Source organism: Sinohyriopsis cumingii, chromosome 10, assembly GCF_028554795.1.
Source record: "Sinohyriopsis cumingii isolate HCF-2022 chromosome 10, ASM2855479v2, whole genome shotgun sequence".
NCBI classification, from domain to species: domain Eukaryota; kingdom Metazoa; phylum Mollusca; class Bivalvia; order Unionida; family Unionidae; genus Sinohyriopsis; species Sinohyriopsis cumingii.
Window position 1 is genome coordinate 63,641,637 of NC_142970.1, and position 19,092 is coordinate 63,660,728.

Genomic DNA, 19,092 nt, shown 5'->3' on the forward strand with positions numbered 1-19,092 from the left:
TGCATTATGTTGCTAAGTGGGAACAACATAATGAACATAAAATAGGTTTGTTTCCTTTCAAACCTTCAATTCTAAAGCAAAAAAAATATATATCATAGAAAGTAGCATTTCCTATAGCAGTATCCCAAAAAAACCAACAATAAACGCAAATAATTAGAATCTGGTCTTGTAAAGAAAGAGTTTAGCCATGAATTTATATGTGTCAATAAAATCCCAAACAAGAGTTTTCAAACCTAATCTTAAAACGAAATGGTTAAAAAGCCATAATTTAAAAAACATTTTAAAAAGGGACGATATAAATTTTGACAAAGACCTTCAAAATTATATACTTTTGTATAAACAAGGACTGAATTATCCGTAAAATGAATTAGCCTTCTTGTAATTTGTTAAACCAGTCACCAAACCTGTATTGATACAATGGCTCATAATGTTTTTTTCCATATATAATCCAAGGGACAACAATTTCTCATTTCAACTATGTGATTCAACAATCTGGACTACAAATTTAGCTTAAAACGAATAGCAGTATGTTTTCTAAGGAAGTTTCCTCCGAATATTCCCACCCCATTTTTAATATTGGGACATTTAGGTTTGGGGTCATTGTATCTGCATATAGAAAATTTGGAATTTGCCACCATGCGGTAGCAACATACCAGCAGGCCTAGAAATTTAAAATTACTTATTATCGACTCAAACCTGCATGAAATTGATAGGAAAAGGATTTTCTCATAAATGGCAAGCATTATTCCTTTATAATGTTGTTGAACAGAAATTCAATTATCCCTTTACCTCAGGCAAGCACCTTTGGATGCCTCTACTCCATTCACATGGAGAGTGGAGATTATGACCCAGTTACTTTAAATGGCAGATATCTACCAGTGCATAAACAGCGACATGATCTGACATAATTTTCATTCACAGAAATGAATGTAGTATCTAATAGGAGGGTTTCCCCCCCCCCCCGAAGGTGGCGCTATGAAAACTATCTCAAATGGCTGCTGTTTACACCAGGCGTCAAAAGGCGCTTCTATGCGAATGGAGTAGAAGCGTCAAAAGGCACTTCCATGCGAATGGAGAAGAGGCGTCAAAAGATGCGTGCATGAGGTAAAGGGTTAACAGGCAGGCCTATGCGTAATAGGTAACAGGTGTTTTATTTATAGCGAGTGTAAAAAATATGAACGCGAAAAAAGAAAAGGAAAATTGTCAACAAAATGAAACCAAATAAAATACAGAGTGGAATTTACAAGGAGAAATGAAAGGAATCTGGACACGGTATGGAGACATGAAGACAACAACAAAGCTGAATGTTTATGTACCTATATAACGCTAATTACCGAGGAAAATAGATTTAGAAAGGCATAATATTCATACAACTCCGCCCTGTCACTTCTGTGGACATCATACTTATTCCAAGAAACCCATCATCTTGAGATGAAAAGATACATAATCATAAACGCAATTAGGCAAAGATATGGAGTGGGGGATATATCCAATCATAAACGCAATTAGGCAAAGATATGGGGTGGGGGATATAACCAATCATAAGCACAATTAGTTAAAGATATGGGGTGGGGGATATAACCAATCATAAACGCAATTAGGCAAAGATATGGGGTGGGGGATAAAACCAATCATAAACGCAATTAGGCAAAGATATGGGGTGAGGGATATAACCAATCATAAATGCAATTAGGCAAAGATATGGGGTGGGGGATATAACCAATCATAAACGCAATTAGGCAAAGATATGGGGTGGGGGATATAACCAATCATAAACACAATTAGGCAAAGATATGGGGTGGGGGATATACCAAAAACGCCTACTATACACACATGAAATCAGTGATCCATGACTTGGTCAATTTTTCTCTACATCATGAAATCCGAGATGGGGATGGGGCCTTAGAGGTACATCACTCTGCTGAGAGTGTTCCCCAAGATGTCTAATGTGGTCCCCTTGACAAAAAAAGGAAGCGTTCGAAACAATAAAATTAACAAAACAATCAACATGTGTGTGTGTGTGTGTGTGGTTTGGATTTTTAACATAGTTTTAACAATTTTTCGGTCATATCACTATGATGTCCCACCCAGTCGCATTATCCTGACACCAGGCGGACCAGTCCTAACACTGCCCTCTTAATGCTGAGCGCCAAGCAAGGCAGCTGTTAATACCATTTTTGTAAGTCTTTGGTATGACTCGGCTGGGGAGCATACCCACGACCTGCCGAATCCGAGGTTGATGGTCTAACCACTAGGCCACTGGAGCGGTTCAATCAACATGTAACCTCAGAAATTACAAGAAAAAAGAAAAAAGTCAGCTGCTGTTGTGAATGTATATATGTACGTAAGTATATATGTATGCATCCATGTAATATGTCTCGATCATCTTTATAAAGCAGTCACCTGGTCAGAAGGAATATTCTAATTTCTGTTCTTTTTATGTTGCCAACCATAATACCCCCACCCATAGCTGCCAACCCCTGAATAAAAAAAATACTGACTGCTTTTGACAAAAATACTGATTTTCAGGAACAAATACAGTAGTCGCCCTCTTGAATGGCCCCCCTGACCAGCGGCCACCTGCTCCTTACGGCCAGAATCCGTTGGCACCGACGAGTTTGTGTTCAAAAGTACCCCTCGCGAAAGGCCACCCGGCTAACGCGACCAGCATATTAGTGCAAAATCATAAAATTTACCCCTCACAAGCGGCCGCATTTTATTTGAATATGTATCCAGAACCAGTATTGTATTCATAACGTGTGTTAAGTAATCCGATTTCTGTTTCCCAATGTCAGGTTTTCGTTACTGAAAGAAGTGTTGAGTAAAGTACATTTACCACTAAGGTTAATATTATATCATTTACGCCTCATGAGAAGCCAAATTTATTCCATAAAAACTGAGAAAGACTCAAATTTTAATCCATACAAAAAAGTACGTACATGTACTCCAATTAGCCTTACTGCTGTGTTATCATAAGATGTCCGGTTTAGTCACTCTGATAATTGTTAAGAATACAATTATCGAACAGTAGTAACAGATGAGAAGTGGCAGTATCGATGTACAATACCCAAGTCAGCAAGAAAATGGTTTAATAGCCTTTATGGCTTCCCTTAGTAAGATGTTGAGCTTGTTCACTTTGGTAATCGGTGGCTATTACTACTGACAATAATTGTCAAAATCATGAATCCTAGCGGCCGCGAGGTCAAATCTGCGTGATGTTAATGGTACATATCGAAGCCGTTTTGGCTTCTCTCACTTAGTTTCAAGAAATGTATAAAAACAATAGGGTACCAGACTGCGACTAACAAATCACGTGACAAGATCACTTCCTTTAAAAACACACGGCAATTTTTGTTTAGATGCATACAACATTGTTTTATCAGTATTGTAGTTGGCAACATGAATAGCTTACTGCAAAAAGATCAACATGTCATCGAGGAAAATAAAAATTCTCAGTTTAGAGGAGAACGTGAAAGTAATTCAACTGACGAGGGGGGGGGGGTGTCGTCGAGGATCCTTGCAGAAAACTAACGTCGGGAAGACTCAGATAAACAATATCGTGAAAGATAATGAAACAATTCTGCAGAAGTGGAAAGGTGAAATGGACGGAGAAAGGAAGATTATTTGAGCCAGATGTTTGTATCCTGATTTGAAAGACAAGAAAAAGCAAAAATTTTGTCAGTTGAACTGGGATATGACGACTTTACCCAAAGTAACGGATGGTTGCACAGATTTCAAGTGTGACACAATATCAAGTGTTCTGTCATTAGCGGCAAATCAGCTGATGTTAATAATGAAGTTGTCGAAGATTGGAACAAAAGACTAAACGATATATGCAGGGGATATGACAGCAAGGATATTTTTAATGTGATGAGACTGGTTTGTTTTTTAGATTGTTACCAACAAAGTGACATGATGTGAACTGTAACATAATTAAAAAGACAGTTTTAAAACTGTAGCAATGGTTATTCATAGCATTCTTTTGCAAATGATGACAAAGTTTGTTTTACATTTATTTCACATCATGCATGTGATTTTTTAATTAAAATATTAAATATTTAAAATTAAATGTACTTGTGACTTTTTTCATATGTATTTACTATTCGCATTTGTCATCCCCATCTAGAAAGGCCACCCGCATTATAAGGCCACTTCCCTGCTGCATTGGCGGTGGCCTTATAAGAGGGGGACTACTGTACTGATTTTAAACTTTTTAATGCATGTGCAACTATTTACAACATATACAACCATCAGTAAAGTAGGACAGTGCTTTACATAATTATTTAATGTCAAAGATACATGTGTTGTACCATGTTCCATCTGGGTGCCCATTCAGAAGGTGCAAGAGTGCAACACACTCACAGACTTTTTATAGTAGCCTTTTCCACACCACATTTTCCCCCCAATCAATATCAATTTGAATGTATCATCTTTCATTGATGATCTCAATTCTGTGTGATTTTCTTATTGAACTGTTTTTGTTCTAGCATACAAGTAATCCTTTGCTATTTTACTATCTGAAAAACGTGTGCGAAATAAATCGCCAGCAACACTAGTAACTGAAAGAAGAAGGTTAATTTCCAAAAGAAATTCCGATCAAATTACATCAAGGTTCTCTCTGGATGTCCGACTGCAAGAATTTATATACGTCCTAAGTTCAGGCTGAGTTGTGTATGATGATGCAACAAGCTGATGTTTATTAGCTTTTTCATGCTCTTTATTTCATGAGCACCCCCATGTCCAATAGCGAAATCACATTACACAATTTGCAAAACGTAGAGTTTTCTCCTTTACAAGATGGCTTCACAAATCTAAACAAGATGGCACAATTGTCCTTCCAGTTCTGTTTTCTTGTCTTTCCTGGAGAAAATTCTGAATAGTCTGCTTTCCTATTTAAAATGGTTAGAAGTTGAATATTACGAAGATAAGATACAGTGACAGCGGTAACTGTTTGCAAAATCCAATATGGCAGATAATGACAGGCATTGTAGCCTCGATTTCGAAGGAAATAATCATACTGTAGAACTGTATTGCGATACATTTCTATTAGAATGGAGCCGAGTGCCCGATTTAAACTGAAAATTGCAAGGAATTGTTTAACATAATTTTTAAAAAAAAAAAAAAAAAAACAACATTGTTTGCAAAATAAAGCATAGACCCGTATTCAGGTCCAAAAATAAGGAAAAAAATGGGACAGTTGGCAGCTATGCCCACCCTCCAAAATTATATATATTAATCATTATATATATAAAACACCTATCAAACCTAATTTAAAAAAATGCAAAAGGAAATAATTTTTGACCGATGAATCCTGCGAGCAAAAAAAAAATCTGATAAAATGTATATTCTTTAACTGGATTCAACAATAATATAAAACACTGTATGTTAAATCTACAGGTACACACTGAAACTGGCCTTAGGTTTGAGTAGCCCGCACTATAAAAGATGCCTTTTCACACGCACATAAAAAAAACTATTCCTAATTGGTCTTGCATATAACTCCATCTAATGACACCTATCAGCAAGGATACAATTACTGTAGTGGCCTCCATTGAAAAAATGTGGTACAGTTTTTTCTAAGCAGTAAATTTATACTTCCCGCTTTTTGGAACAACTTCTGTAAATCCATTGGGATGGGGTGGGGGAGAGAAGGAGGAGGGAGGGAGGGAAAGAGAGAGAGAGAGAGAAGGGAAAGGGTTCAAATTTTCTTTGCAGGTTTACTACCAACTACTTACTTAATAGAGACAGAGTCTTGTGTGAAAACAAATTCCTTGCCCAATCAATAATATAGAGTACTGGTAAAAAAAAAAAAAACATTCACAAAACCATGAAACTGATACGAGAATAACTACACAATAATTGCATTTTTTAAAAACATTCAGCAAGCTTACAACATCAATTCATCAAGGATTTAATCATGGCTTTCAAAGTTCTTTAAACAGCTTAGTGGTGCATTAATCACATGACTCTATTTGACAGTTTTTAAATGAAGCAAGTATTATCATTTCAAACAGACATGAAACTTGCCCCAAAATTATAGTTTATATTGGCAGATGGGTCCCAATAGCACTGTTTATATTGGAATGAGTCCCAATAGCACTGTTTATATTGGAAGGAGTCCCAATAGCACTGTTTTTATTGCTGGAATGGACTATAATTAATCAAGCAATTACGATTACAGCAATACACTAACAGCTTTGGACTAGATGCTTAAAATTAAATTGGAGTGCAATTTTAACATTATTCAATTTGAGGAAAAAAATGTGCAATACATAAAGTCGATTTATTTAGTCATTTCACTGGGGACAAATCTGCATCAAATATACTGTACGACATTTCATGAGTTCAATTCTGACAAATGTATCATATACAAGGTAAGTTTAATGATGCATTTCATTGGAATAGATATAAACTACACGCCAAAGGCTATACTGACTAAAGGCAATTAAGTGTATCAAAGTAAAACAACTGTCATCCCATTAAATCAAAATGGTTTTATTGATTTATGCACAAATTATTGATTATCACCAGCACTTGCACCAAGGCTAGTGACACTGGACATCATGACACATCAAGAAAAGGTAACCCTGACTGGCATTTTGTTCCTTTGGGATTTGTGTTTTACTTGTGTTGCATTTATGTTTTTAGTTAGCAGCTCATAAAATTCATTCATATATTGTGATCATTGCTTTCATCTATTGTTTCCTTTCATTTATGTTCATTTGGACCAAAATTACACACATTTATCCAAGTCGGGAATTGTGTTTTCAAGAGTATTAAATGGAGACAATTGTACAGCTTTTATTTGTCTTATAAAAATTGCGCAGCTTTCCCAAACTGCTGGTAGACAGTAAATTTTACTACCTGTCACTGACGATGTTTTATCTCAAGAAGTTACATTTCATAACGGAATGCTGTATAAAATGGCTCAGACATCATGGACCTGAATTATTAATTTTATAATCCTATTACACAAAGGCAATAAATTTGCATTTGGATTGGATTGTGCAGTAAATCTCCTTATCGTTACAAACTGATATGTATACTGTTCCATAAACTGATACGTACATTGTTCTGCAGATGGCATTCATGGTTCTTTCAAAATGACACTGCAACAATAAGCGGAAATAGCCAACTGTGGAAATGGCTACTCCGGTTTTTAACTCATTTTTCAAGACTTTAGCTGCCAGTGTTTCCCCTACGGCTGCCTCATTAACAATTGATCTAAAGCATATAATTCCACAAAATTATCCAATTTTTAAAATTTATTTTTTACAATTGTTGTGCAAATTAAATTTATGATACTTGTGCCCCTCACTACCATCCCCAATACAGCACCATTCTTTCGTCTCCCAAGTACTATAACTCGTCAACTAGATTTGAAAAAAAGGAAGGAAAGAAAAATCGTGAATGTGCCAAGAAATGGGATTAAAGAAAACACATTGAAATCCAAACCCATGACAAGGTACTGGACAAGTTTGGTATTTTCTCTGAAACACTGTAATAATCAACTGCTTGTTATACACTTAAGTGGGATTTATAAACAATTAATGTTGTTGTCGTTGTTGTTGTAGGGTTTAATGCCATTATTCAGCACACGATAGGCTATACATGACGGCCTGTATTAATGGTGGAGGAAGACCCCAGGAAAAACCACGGAAAGAACCACCGACCCATGAGAAGCTACTGGTAAGCTTTCTCACATACCCACATTGGCTGAATTCGAGACTCGAACCCACCCGGACAGGTGAGATGGCAGTGATCCGTAAAGGAGAGCACTTTAGACCACTCGGGGCCCCATAAACAATTAATAAATGTATTAGTATGCAGGTGTACTTTTTTTTCTAAAACAATTCAAGGAGTGGCTTTAAGGACACATGGTGCTAATTGTATGGAAAAATGGGAAACAGCATAGAAATGGGTGAACATAAAATAGAGTATATATGGGTTTGGCTGGCCAGGATTGGTTAATAACACGAATTACTTTTAGGAAAAAGAATCTTTTGAGAGCTTATTCTTGTTGTAAATGGTTTTTATTTTATAGACATCATTTTATTGATGGAATTTCAGTCCTTGAACTGTCTCGAGTTTGGAACACTTATTCCTGAAATTAGCACCCAACTCTTTAGTGTGGAATTGAAAGCACATGTTTCAAACACGTGTAGGTCCCCAAAATTCCAAGGCTCATATCCTTTTCTCTCCACACAAGCTGACATCCAGGTTTCATCTATTTTGATAAATATAGGTTTGAATTTTTAATATCATGGTGTTTGTATAGGTTTACTATTGGAACGGAATTAGTGCAAGTCTTTAAGAACAGTCAGCACATGATAATAATGTTCCACAAGCCAAGAACAACAACTGTCAAATGGCACATAATCAAATTCTTGATAAGAGTTGTCTCCCTTGAAGCCTAATTCCTGACCCCAATCCTATCACAAGCCACCAAACATTACTGTAATTGCATTCTGATAGAGACATAACCTGATGCAATTTCCATTTTTTAAAAAAATGAAAAAATGAACAAAGATTTTTGTGGGGTTCAGCAATATAAAACTGTAAGTCTTTACCATAATCAAAATATAAATCTGGCCAGCAGTTTATCGATCTGACAGATCCATGAATTGTAAAATTCACCCGAGGACAAATGGAAGGTGATGCTGCATCATGGTGGGAAAAATCATAATCACACTTGTGCAATTGTCTGTAACATGTATATACTATTATGAAAATGTGATCATCACAATCCGTGAAGAAAGTGACAGACGCACCATTTTCTGTCAATTTTACTTAAATTGTGTGAAGGCCGTTTTGAGATAATTAGATGCGTTTCTCTTGTTATTAATAGTGCCATTGTTGATGAAACAATGCTTTCTGTCTATTTAGTAACATTACATTTTTGAGAAGCCATTTGAAGGTTTTTTTTCTACTTCCTGACATAACATTGTGAAAACACTACTGTATCCCCTATACATAATTAAACAACAATTTAGGGGTCTTGAGTAACCTTTTGGAGTATTCAAAGTAAAATCATTTAGTTTATGTTCTGCATGTGTTTTCTGGCACAATGCCTCCTCGATGCTGCACTGTAAACCATCTTAAGGCATTTCTCATGTAAAGATTTATTATTTTGAGATTGGTACCTGTATGCGATACACCAGGTCATGTTATGTTATAAAATGGCACACCATCTGCTTATTATCTGTTATACAGGTAACATTTCATTTATATATATACATGTATCATGCACTTTTGAAGTTGTAAACAAGTTTCTGGATTTCTCTTATCGGCAAGTTTGACATGAGGGTGTTACTTTACAATGTGATGGACCATATAGCTCTGTAGTACTTAATAGACAAGTGCAACTGCAAGCCATATATACCCGGATATGCAATTGTATAAGCAGGCAGATCTGGGTCCACATTGTGTTCTACCGATTACTCACAGAAAGAAAAAAAATCACACACAACTCAGATTTGCCAGTATATTATGCAACAGCTGATCTGGGTCTGCGCAGTTTACAGTTTGAGTCAACATGTAAGCCAAGTGCATATGGTATAATATGATGAAATTATTTCGTTTTTTTCTTCTTCAAAAGCTACTGGATACCGCTTTCTTTAATTTTAAAATAGAAGCACAGCATCCAGTCCCAATATATAGACAGGCAAATTAAAATTTTTATGAAATTATAAAACTACAGCCAGGACAAGAAGACCGGAGCAGCATTTTCCTTACTATGACCTTGACAAGTGGGGCTAGACAGGTATGTAACACACGATCTATTAATGATGTCAAATTTTGTTAAAATATGGTTTAAATTTAACAGTCCTGATGCGGAAACAGGTCATGATGTCACATTTTCCATTGATACAGCTGTGACCAGTGAGACAGGGATTTGACTATGGCATGCAACAACCTTATACATGCTGCCTTAAAAAGTCCCCCCCCCAAATTAATTCTGAAACTACAATATTAACAAATACATAATGCCTAAAAAAAGCATGAAACATTATTGTATAAAGCATTTTGAATTTTTGATCTTGACAAACACATTCCTCCAGAGTATTTGTGATGTTTGTCTATTTATCACAGACTAAATGTATACACTGCATGCTCACTTAAACAAATGCTACCATGTGTCATGATCAACATTGTCCCCTGGGCGTTTCTAAATAAAATTTATTTTAAAAAATTGGCTTTGTTTGATTTACGACTATACAGGAGATAAATTATCGGTATTCTCCAAGTATTCCTCCTTACTTCAAAAATATTTCTGTAGTAAACCAACAGCAACAAAATCATAGGAGTTATCAATTGTAAAAGTATATAGCCCTTGTGTGACCTTGTACACATTCGAATTCACTCTGTTCAATGCAGTTTGTAAACCATAAATTGCAAACATGGATTTCTGGTACATGTATGATAAGGAAATATTTCACTGCAGGACAAACTGCACTGTCAAGCTTCCGATACCCTTTGAAATTGTCTGAGAGAAAAAAAAAGAGAAGTCTGCTGTAACCCTGATGTTTAGCAAACAATCCTCATGTTACTTTTATCCTCTATCTCAAAATTTTATCAGCATATAATGAAATCTCTTACTAAACTCAACGGAGTAGCATTTCTCCTTCCAGCCTCTAATATTTCAAATACAGATATTTTTGACCAGAAAATCTAGCAGTAAATAAAGGAATTCAAAAGAAATTGTCAATGCAAAAATGTAATATCTTATCATGGAAAAATCTGCACTTTTGCAACGTCTCTGAATGTAGATTTGAGAGAAAGAAATCACTGCAATTTAATCAATAATTAACCTGAACATTTCTACACATTTTAAAGGACAATGGTTGTTTATCTGGTGAAATAATGCAATTACATTTTAATAAGCATGTACATTTTGACCTGATTTGAAAACTTATAATTAATGCAACTCAACCCATGCGATTGTTATCAATTCCATTGCCAAATTCAGAACTTTAATTTCTAAACATTAATGTGTCATATTTTCTGCTCAGCATAATCTTAGATGCTTTTATCCTACTGTATTTCAGGGGGTCCCAGGTGGTATAAAGCGCACACTGCCATCTCACCTCTGTTTGTGTGGGTTAAAGTCGAGTTTAACCAATGTGGGTATGTGAGAAAGCTTGCCACTAGGTTCTCATAGGTCAGTGGTTCTTTCTGAGTGTTTCCTACACAGAATTTATACTGGCCACCATGTATAGTATATCTTGTGCTTAGAAATGGTGTTAAATCTACAACAGCAACCTTACTATAATCGACTGTTCAAGTCACAATGAAATTAAAGACTGATTCGGTGGAAACGCATAGCAAACTCGCGTAAAAATTACAAAGCACATTTACTTTTCAGTACATCACAAGTTGGTAAACGTTAGCATTTTAAACAGCTGCTGGTAGTGTTTGTAAGCATAAACTGTTTCCCTGCAAAAAAGAAAACTTTCACGGTACAGTAACGTGTTCCAGTCACGTTGGAAAATGCAAATATTCATTAGACTAGCCTCGAAATTAGCGGTAGTCCACTCGCCCGAGGCTAGTAGATTTCCTGTTGGACTAGTAACGTTCATAATGTTAATAGTCTGATGGGCTAGTAAGTTTTGGTTATCAACAGTCAGCATTCGGTTTTTGCCATTCCCTAATAAAGACTTGACTGCAGCAGATGTTCTATAGAATCAAAGCAATGACCATTGTAAACACAGTCATAAAATATTAGCATGAGAAGATGAAGTCAAATTCTGCCTCGGAAAGGTGAGTTAGAAGCCATCGGATCTTGTGTATTTCGCTTAACAGTGCCAATTATGGTCCCATCATTAACAATGTGACTTGGGTTATTGATCCTAATTAATCTGATAACGAATTAAAAGAAAAATTACATGGTATCACATTTTATTCAATTGACCACAGTGACAAACTACAAAGGGGATAAACTACATAAAAGAACACGGCAAAAACTATTCAAAGAAATTAGTTTGCATGTTTAAGTTTTCTTGGGGGGCTCGCTTGCCAAACACTACAACAGTCACAATCGCAAAACTACATATTTTACATTTGCATCGAAATAATTATAAGAATTAGATCGATTTATAACGATTACTTTATTGACATCCTTTCCATACAACCTTTTCTATGATGATAAGAATAGTTTTTATATTTTTTTCCCTTACAAGAATGAACAAATAATTGGATACACGTGAAGATATCCAAGCAGAATGCTGTGTATTTGTTGGGAATTAAAATCTCTGAGCATGGGCATCTAAGATTTTGAAAATTTTCTGCCTTATTGTTAATTTCAGCAATACACTGAGGTCTGATTAATTAGGGAAAAACTTGCGCTATTAATGACAAGACCATAATTGGAGCTGTTAAATACAATGCAACGAGTCAGATGAATTTGTTTAATGGGAACACGCCTTTTCCAAGCTGAAACTAACATTATCTTCTGATGCTAATATTTTATTACAGTGTTTACATTAGCCACTACTTTGATCCTGCAGAACATCCACTGAAGTCAAGTCTTTATTAGGCAGAAACCATTTAATTTTAGGGGAAGTTGGGGCAAAAGCATGTGTTTTGAAACGTGTTTCTTGTTCCATTACTTTTATTTAAGTTTGGTATAGACTTCCTTTTAAAAAAAGTTTTTACTGAAGATTGTAGTCTGCTTTCTTTGATGAAGGGTGCATGTGTTATAGAAGTTACCGCCAAGGACAGCTTTGAAGAACCAAACAAATGCCCATTTCTTATTGTGGCGGGAACATCAAATAATTGTGATGCATAATCTAGACCGATATTTTTTTAATTTGCTGAGCATGTTTCATAACACTCAATGATTCAAAGGGAATCTGTTTCCTTTGAATTTCAGCAAACCATTTTATCTGGGCACATTTTTAAAAAGGAATTGGCCATCGTTAGGTCTATTTTGTTCCTCCCTGCCTATTGAATAAACCAATAAGTAAGATGTTTTTTATTATTAATACTTTTTACACTTTTGATAGCAGCATGATGCTGCCTTCCACACAAGCATCAGAAATTTAACGAAGGGGTGTTCAAACGGATTTAATTCTGACTGAAAAGAAGAGGAATTTTACTTACAATCCACACACAGATGTCAGTCTTTGTAAATATATTAATTACAAGCGAGCGGCCAAAAATCCGACGAAAGATAGATTAAGAAATAATGCCTTGTAAGGTTATCTCCATTACCAGAAATGTCAACAACAACAAAGTGGACATCTCACAACATACAGTACTCATACTAGATGTCAAGTGGATTATGATATAACAATGCACTGTTTCGATGGTTTGTCAATATGGACAAAGAATTGGTTTATGTAACAATATATAAATTTCAGTGCAATTGCAGTTGTATATACAAGTTTAAACAGCCTACAATGTCGCACCCGACTCCAACCTCACCAGATGGTATATTTTGACATCAATAAGGAAAAAAATCCAAGTTTGCAACATTGAATAAACTTGTTACGTGTATTTTACTTTTAAGAAGAAAAAAAAACTGCAGAAGCCACACCACAATCGTCTTGTATTATTCATACACAATCTCTTTCCCCAATGATAAAAAACATTAAACATTTTTTCACATACTTTTTAGAAATAATTTTTTATTCGTGTATGAGAAAAATACATGTATATGAAATTTTGGGAGCCACAGCAGAACCATGTTATATATGAATGTGTGTTATAATGGAGCATGCTAAAGCGGGGTCACACTCTAATCTGAGCACCCCCCCCCCAAAAAAAAGAGTAATCCAGATATAGCATGTTAAAATTCAATGAGTATATGTACAAAATCATTTATTTACCTCTCTGACCTTTTAACATCAATTAGTCTTCAAGTTTTTATATGTAGCACCTTTAGCTTTAAAAAGCTACAGACTCTCAAAACACGTTGTACCAGCTGATATTACAAATGTTTTGCACACCAGAAGAACACGAAGTGCTGGGTTACTGAGTCTGGATCTGAATTCAGTTTATTTTTTTTAACAATACTGAACAATTTCTCTCAGTCAGCGTTAGAATGGTAAAGAACCAATATTCCTTTTATAACCTGACAAAGATGAGAAAATTTATATCGTCTATTAATTGGGACTTTTTTAAGCTGGGAAATAAGGTGCCATTGCTCATCAACTCCGTCTGCATGAAGTACGTTGTCAGGTAGAATGCCAACTTGACACTTCAGGAGGTCTCCTTCTAATTTATAGGCAGTCTTTCTTGCAGCAAGGTACATTAAATGACAGGGACAAATTGATAAGTACACTGATGGAGGCATTTTTCAAAATATAGAATGCAACTCCTTTAAGAATTCCAGTCATCACTGATGCACTATCAGCTGAAAACCTCACACAGTTATGCCAACTTATGTTTATTCAAAGCATTATCAAGCAAATAAAAAATGTTTTCTCCAGTGGAATCTACTGTTAATTCTGATAATGAAAGAAGGACACTCTGACCTTGCACTTTTCATTGTCAGAGTCTCTTACACAGACTGGGTACAACATTTTATCATAATCAATACTCCTGTCTGTGGCAATACTAAACGGCCCAATTTTCATGGCTTCTGCAATTTTAAGTGAAGTATCTTCTGCTAATCACATAATATTACATGATTTTGTTCTAGCACATGCATATTTTCTGCAATTTTGGAATGAAGAACCATTAGTTTGAACAAAGGACCAACGTAGTCTTCTACCGTCACAGCTAGGGGTTGTCTGTGTTCTATTTAGGAAGGGGATATACCGAAAACGCCTCTGCATTTATAAAATTTGTGTCTATAATTGAGTTATGCTCTAAAAAAGAAATCACCTTAGTAAAAAACAAGCTAATTCAAGGTTTCTTTGTTTTACCATTAAGACCAATATTAAAATCCTTTCCACACAGCTTGCAATGGGTATGATGCTGCCCTTGAATGGAACACTATTATGTAATTCATGTATTCATCTTTGAATTGGTTTTTCATCTTTTTTTAATCCATCTGCGATATTATTTGAAAAACTTTTCTACTCTAACATGCGCATCAACTATAATAAATCTAACTTGACTTTTAGCGCCAAATACCTCCAGACTGGTTCTGTACAAGGTTAAAAATTAGAAAACCAGCCTGTTGTCTCCTAAGCTATATAGCTGCTATAAACAGAAAACAAGGTCAAAAGTCTGAAAGTAGAAACTAGCATGTTTCTTGGAAACAGCGCAGCTACTATAAGTAGAACAAATTTACAGATAAGCGTACTCTTATGTCGTAGTTATGAAGAAGCCATCTATTCTAGAATATGGTCTGTGGGGTTAATGGGATGTCAAGAAAAAATTTAAAAAACAAACTATTATTTCTTTTTGGTTAGGGATATGCCGAAATCGCGAAGTCCGAATATGTTAATGTGTAACACACAATTTTGTGGAAAAAGCGCAATGGATGAAATATATTGTGTAGTTCCGTTTCCAGCCTGAAGGCATGAACGAATTTAAAGTGATAAGATCTACAAGAAATAAAAATGCAAGGGATCATATGAGGAAATAATGTGCAGTAAGGAGTGATTGTAAATGAAGAAAATCCATCACCACTTATTTTATTTTGCTATACATGACAAAATCAGTATACAGTATGTTAGGGAAAATAAACTACCAATGTAGTGTAAATCTACATATATAACTAACAGTTCTTTAAGATCAATTCACTCCGAAGTCCTGGGAGAAAAGCAGAAGCCCAGACAACCCTTGATTTCATGAAAGTGGTGTCTGATTGGGACATATACCCAATCTGAATGATTTATTTCTGAATTAATTAATTGTAAAGAAAACATACCGGTGAAGTATCACATGGCATCTCAGCTTCCCCCGTGGAACCCCGGTCGGATGTCATGAAGGCAGCCAAGTACACTTCAGGTTGGTTTGTCAGCTCCACCTGCAAACAAAAGAGTGGAATAACAATTAGAGTTGTAAACCTTGGTATTCATATGCACAAGTCCAACACATCTGAAAATCAAATAACAGTACAGCAGGTTACCAGTAAAATAACTCCTTGGCCTAGTTTGTAAGCAATTTTGCTTAAGATAGTCAATCAGGAAATACAAGCACTTTTCAAGGTCAAAAATTTTAATTTCAAACACTGGAATTATATTTATTATAATCCTTACAGCTTCAGACTTGTTTAGACAAGAACTGTAAAATATTTGTAGCTGAACTAGACCAAGAATAAACCAGTAGCTGATGGGGTTTGTATGTAAATGGGGTAGGGATGCAGAAATCTCATCAACATCAGTCACCATCATTACTTTCTTGACCCTTTCATGAACAAATTTTAAATTCATTGATATTTTGAAAACTTTATTTGCGTCACTGATTAAAGAGCAATATTCTCTGAACCCACTGATAGTGTGCAATTTTAATCTTTCTTGGAGTTGTAAATCAATCTAGTCAGTAAGAACAACTGAATTTACCAAAAGTTTGCAGAGATATTTAACATTCGTTTCATCACATATAAAAGCATTTTCTAAGCTCGCAGTTATTACAAATGGAGTCTGTATTTTTAACACGTGATTTTGGTGTGCATGTACACGAGCTGTTTAAATTTAAGATGTTCAGCATTGTCTAAATTCAAGTGCAACGTAGGGAGAAATTAGATAACCATTTTAGATAGTTGGTTTAGTGGGGTTAATGCCATTTTTTGGCACCTGACTGGCTTTATGCAGGGACCTTTACACCGCGAGGAAGAATATCAAAAAAAAAAAAAGAAACAAGAACCAATGACAAATATGAAGCTACTGTAAAGCTTTCCAACATACCCACCTTGGCCGAGCCAAGATACAAATCCAAATGGACAGAGATGGAAAATCAGTGATCTGTAAAAATGAGAACCTCAGATCACTAAGCCATCCAGGGAACCCAAAACCACCTTAAATAAAACCTGCATACTATTAAACACAGCAAAAGTTTTTGAATCATTATTCAAACTAGTAGAAACAAACTACCCATTTCTGAGAAGAAAAAAATCGCAACAATAAACAAAATTCATAATGCAAGAACTTTAAACTGAAAATACCTGCCTCCAGATAAGATAAGCAAGTCTGTTTTGGTGTTCATTCAACTTCATACAAAACAGTTCCAACCGAAATTACTCAACAAAAGCTCAGTGCTCAGGACAACTGAAAATATTGATTAAATTGTATTTAAAGTGCTTTACCAATTCTTGTCATGTCAGCAGTGTGGCAGATTATGGTGATGTCTAGCACTGGGGCATCATGTCGCAGTGCGACATGTCCCATCCCACCCATCTGCAGTACCCTGACACCAGGCCAACCAGTCCCAACACTAACCTCCTAATGCTGAGCTTAACCGAGGCAGCTGTTAGTACCATTTTTATAAGTCTTTGGTATGACCCAGCTGGGGTTTGAACTCGCAACCTCCCACATCCGAGGCAGATTGTCTAAGCCAATGCTTTTGGAGACAGAAAGTTAAAGAGTTTGTTGTGTTAAAGAATTTGTGGCACAAATCTAAATGTAAAGAGCTATAGTTTCTGACAGTAAAACAAGGCCTAGTAAAGGTAACTAAGCACTACAGTGGTATTGGCAAAACAAGTTGGAAGGGAAGGGAAGCACTATTATGTCCAGACAATATTCATGGAGAATCATTAGGATCCCCAACCTACTGATAAATATCCAAAGGATATTAAAACATCATTCACTATTGATTTTCCTGTAATTAAGAATGTCATATTGATGCTCTGAGCTAATGGTTTAACCCTAATTTTGAACCAGATCTTCCTTACCATAAACCAAACCAATGGAAAGTCAAAGACTTCAGCTTCATTAATGCTGAAATGAATAAGTAATGTACATATTTAAACGATCTTGCTCAACCTTGACCAAAATCCATGTGCATGCTGTGATCACAGGCTTTTGCAGATAAATTTCTTATTTATAGAACATAATGGTTTCCAATGTGTTATTGACTGATTCACTAGTCTTCTCCATTCTTTTTGCTCCGTTTATAAAAAGAAAGGAAAAGTTAACTTGATTGTTTAAGAGGAAAATATGGGATTATTTACAGTACCCCCTCTTCCCGGATGGTGGCATCCGCCATATTGAATGGCGGCGAAAGCTTTTCCGCTTTTACCACTTCTAACATGTGCTCGGTACATAAATCACACGTATGCGTGACGAAAAGAAACGTACGATTTCTATGTTATAATTATAAAATACACACCCTGTATCAATGCAAACAACTGCCAACGCTGCTGTTTAATGCTAATGCCTGGTCCACAAGGAAAATATGTCCAAGTGTTTGTTCCTTCGTAGGCACAGGCACTTGGAGGTCAAATTCTTGATGCAACTCATTACAATTCACTGGAGGGGAAAAAACGAGATACAAAGGAATAACGCACACATATTTGTTGCATTTTTTTCATTAGAAAAGCATTCTCTAATATGAAGCTAACTAAGAAATTCTCTACTGATTTCCTCGTGTACACGTGACTTTCGGATTTTGCAATCAACAGTATGGCGACGATACACACCACATAAATAACTCACTTAAATATTCTCATGTTTTTCTTACCTTAACCTACTGTTTCCCGAGAAAAATAAGAACTAACAGGCTTCTAACTGTTCAAATTTAAAATATCTCTTGCCCTATACCGCTTACAAGGCGAAATCAGTAGGGCTTCCAAAAAGAAGACAGAACGAAAAGCGGCCTCGTTACAGATATTTTGAGTTGATGTGTAGACGATCGTCACATGGGCCGTCTCACATCCAACATGGCAACCACTGTATGTATCGACATGTACAATACCATCGGTATTAAATTGTTATATAAATGTGCTTTAATAAGCATATATGCTTTATTTCTGAAACGAACGTAAAGATCAACATAGAAACTGTATAAATAATTAGATTATAAATACTTTTATCAGCGCTTCCATATACTCTCGCGAAGAATTCCGGGAATTGGCGCGAGAAACGTACGATCGTGACGCACTGCGGTTGAGGCGCCTTTTGGGCATGGCAGTGATAAGATAACCAATGATTTTCTGTTTTAAACAAAATATAATGTTAAGTCTACATTCACTTTTTATAA

At 35.7% G+C, this 19,092-nt stretch overlaps 1 protein-coding gene across 4 annotated transcripts in view; it reads right to left on the minus strand.

Annotated features, from left to right (window-relative positions):
• LOC149790264 (uncharacterized) overlaps positions 1-18,766 on the minus strand; it is an 85,208-nt gene extending 66,442 nt beyond the window's left edge. For all 4 annotated transcript variants that reach the window (XM_089972310.1, XM_089972307.1, XM_089972308.1 and 1 more), the window contains exons 1-2: positions 18,574-18,766; positions 15,824-15,922 (exon numbers count right to left, since the gene is read on the minus strand). In XM_089972310.1, coding sequence (XP_089828436.1) covers positions 15,824-15,880 — 57 coding nt within the window. In that variant the 5' untranslated portion in view covers positions 15,881-15,922; positions 18,574-18,766. The remainder of the gene's footprint in view (positions 1-15,823; positions 15,923-18,573) is intronic.
• Between the last annotated feature and the right edge of the window lie 326 nt (positions 18,767-19,092).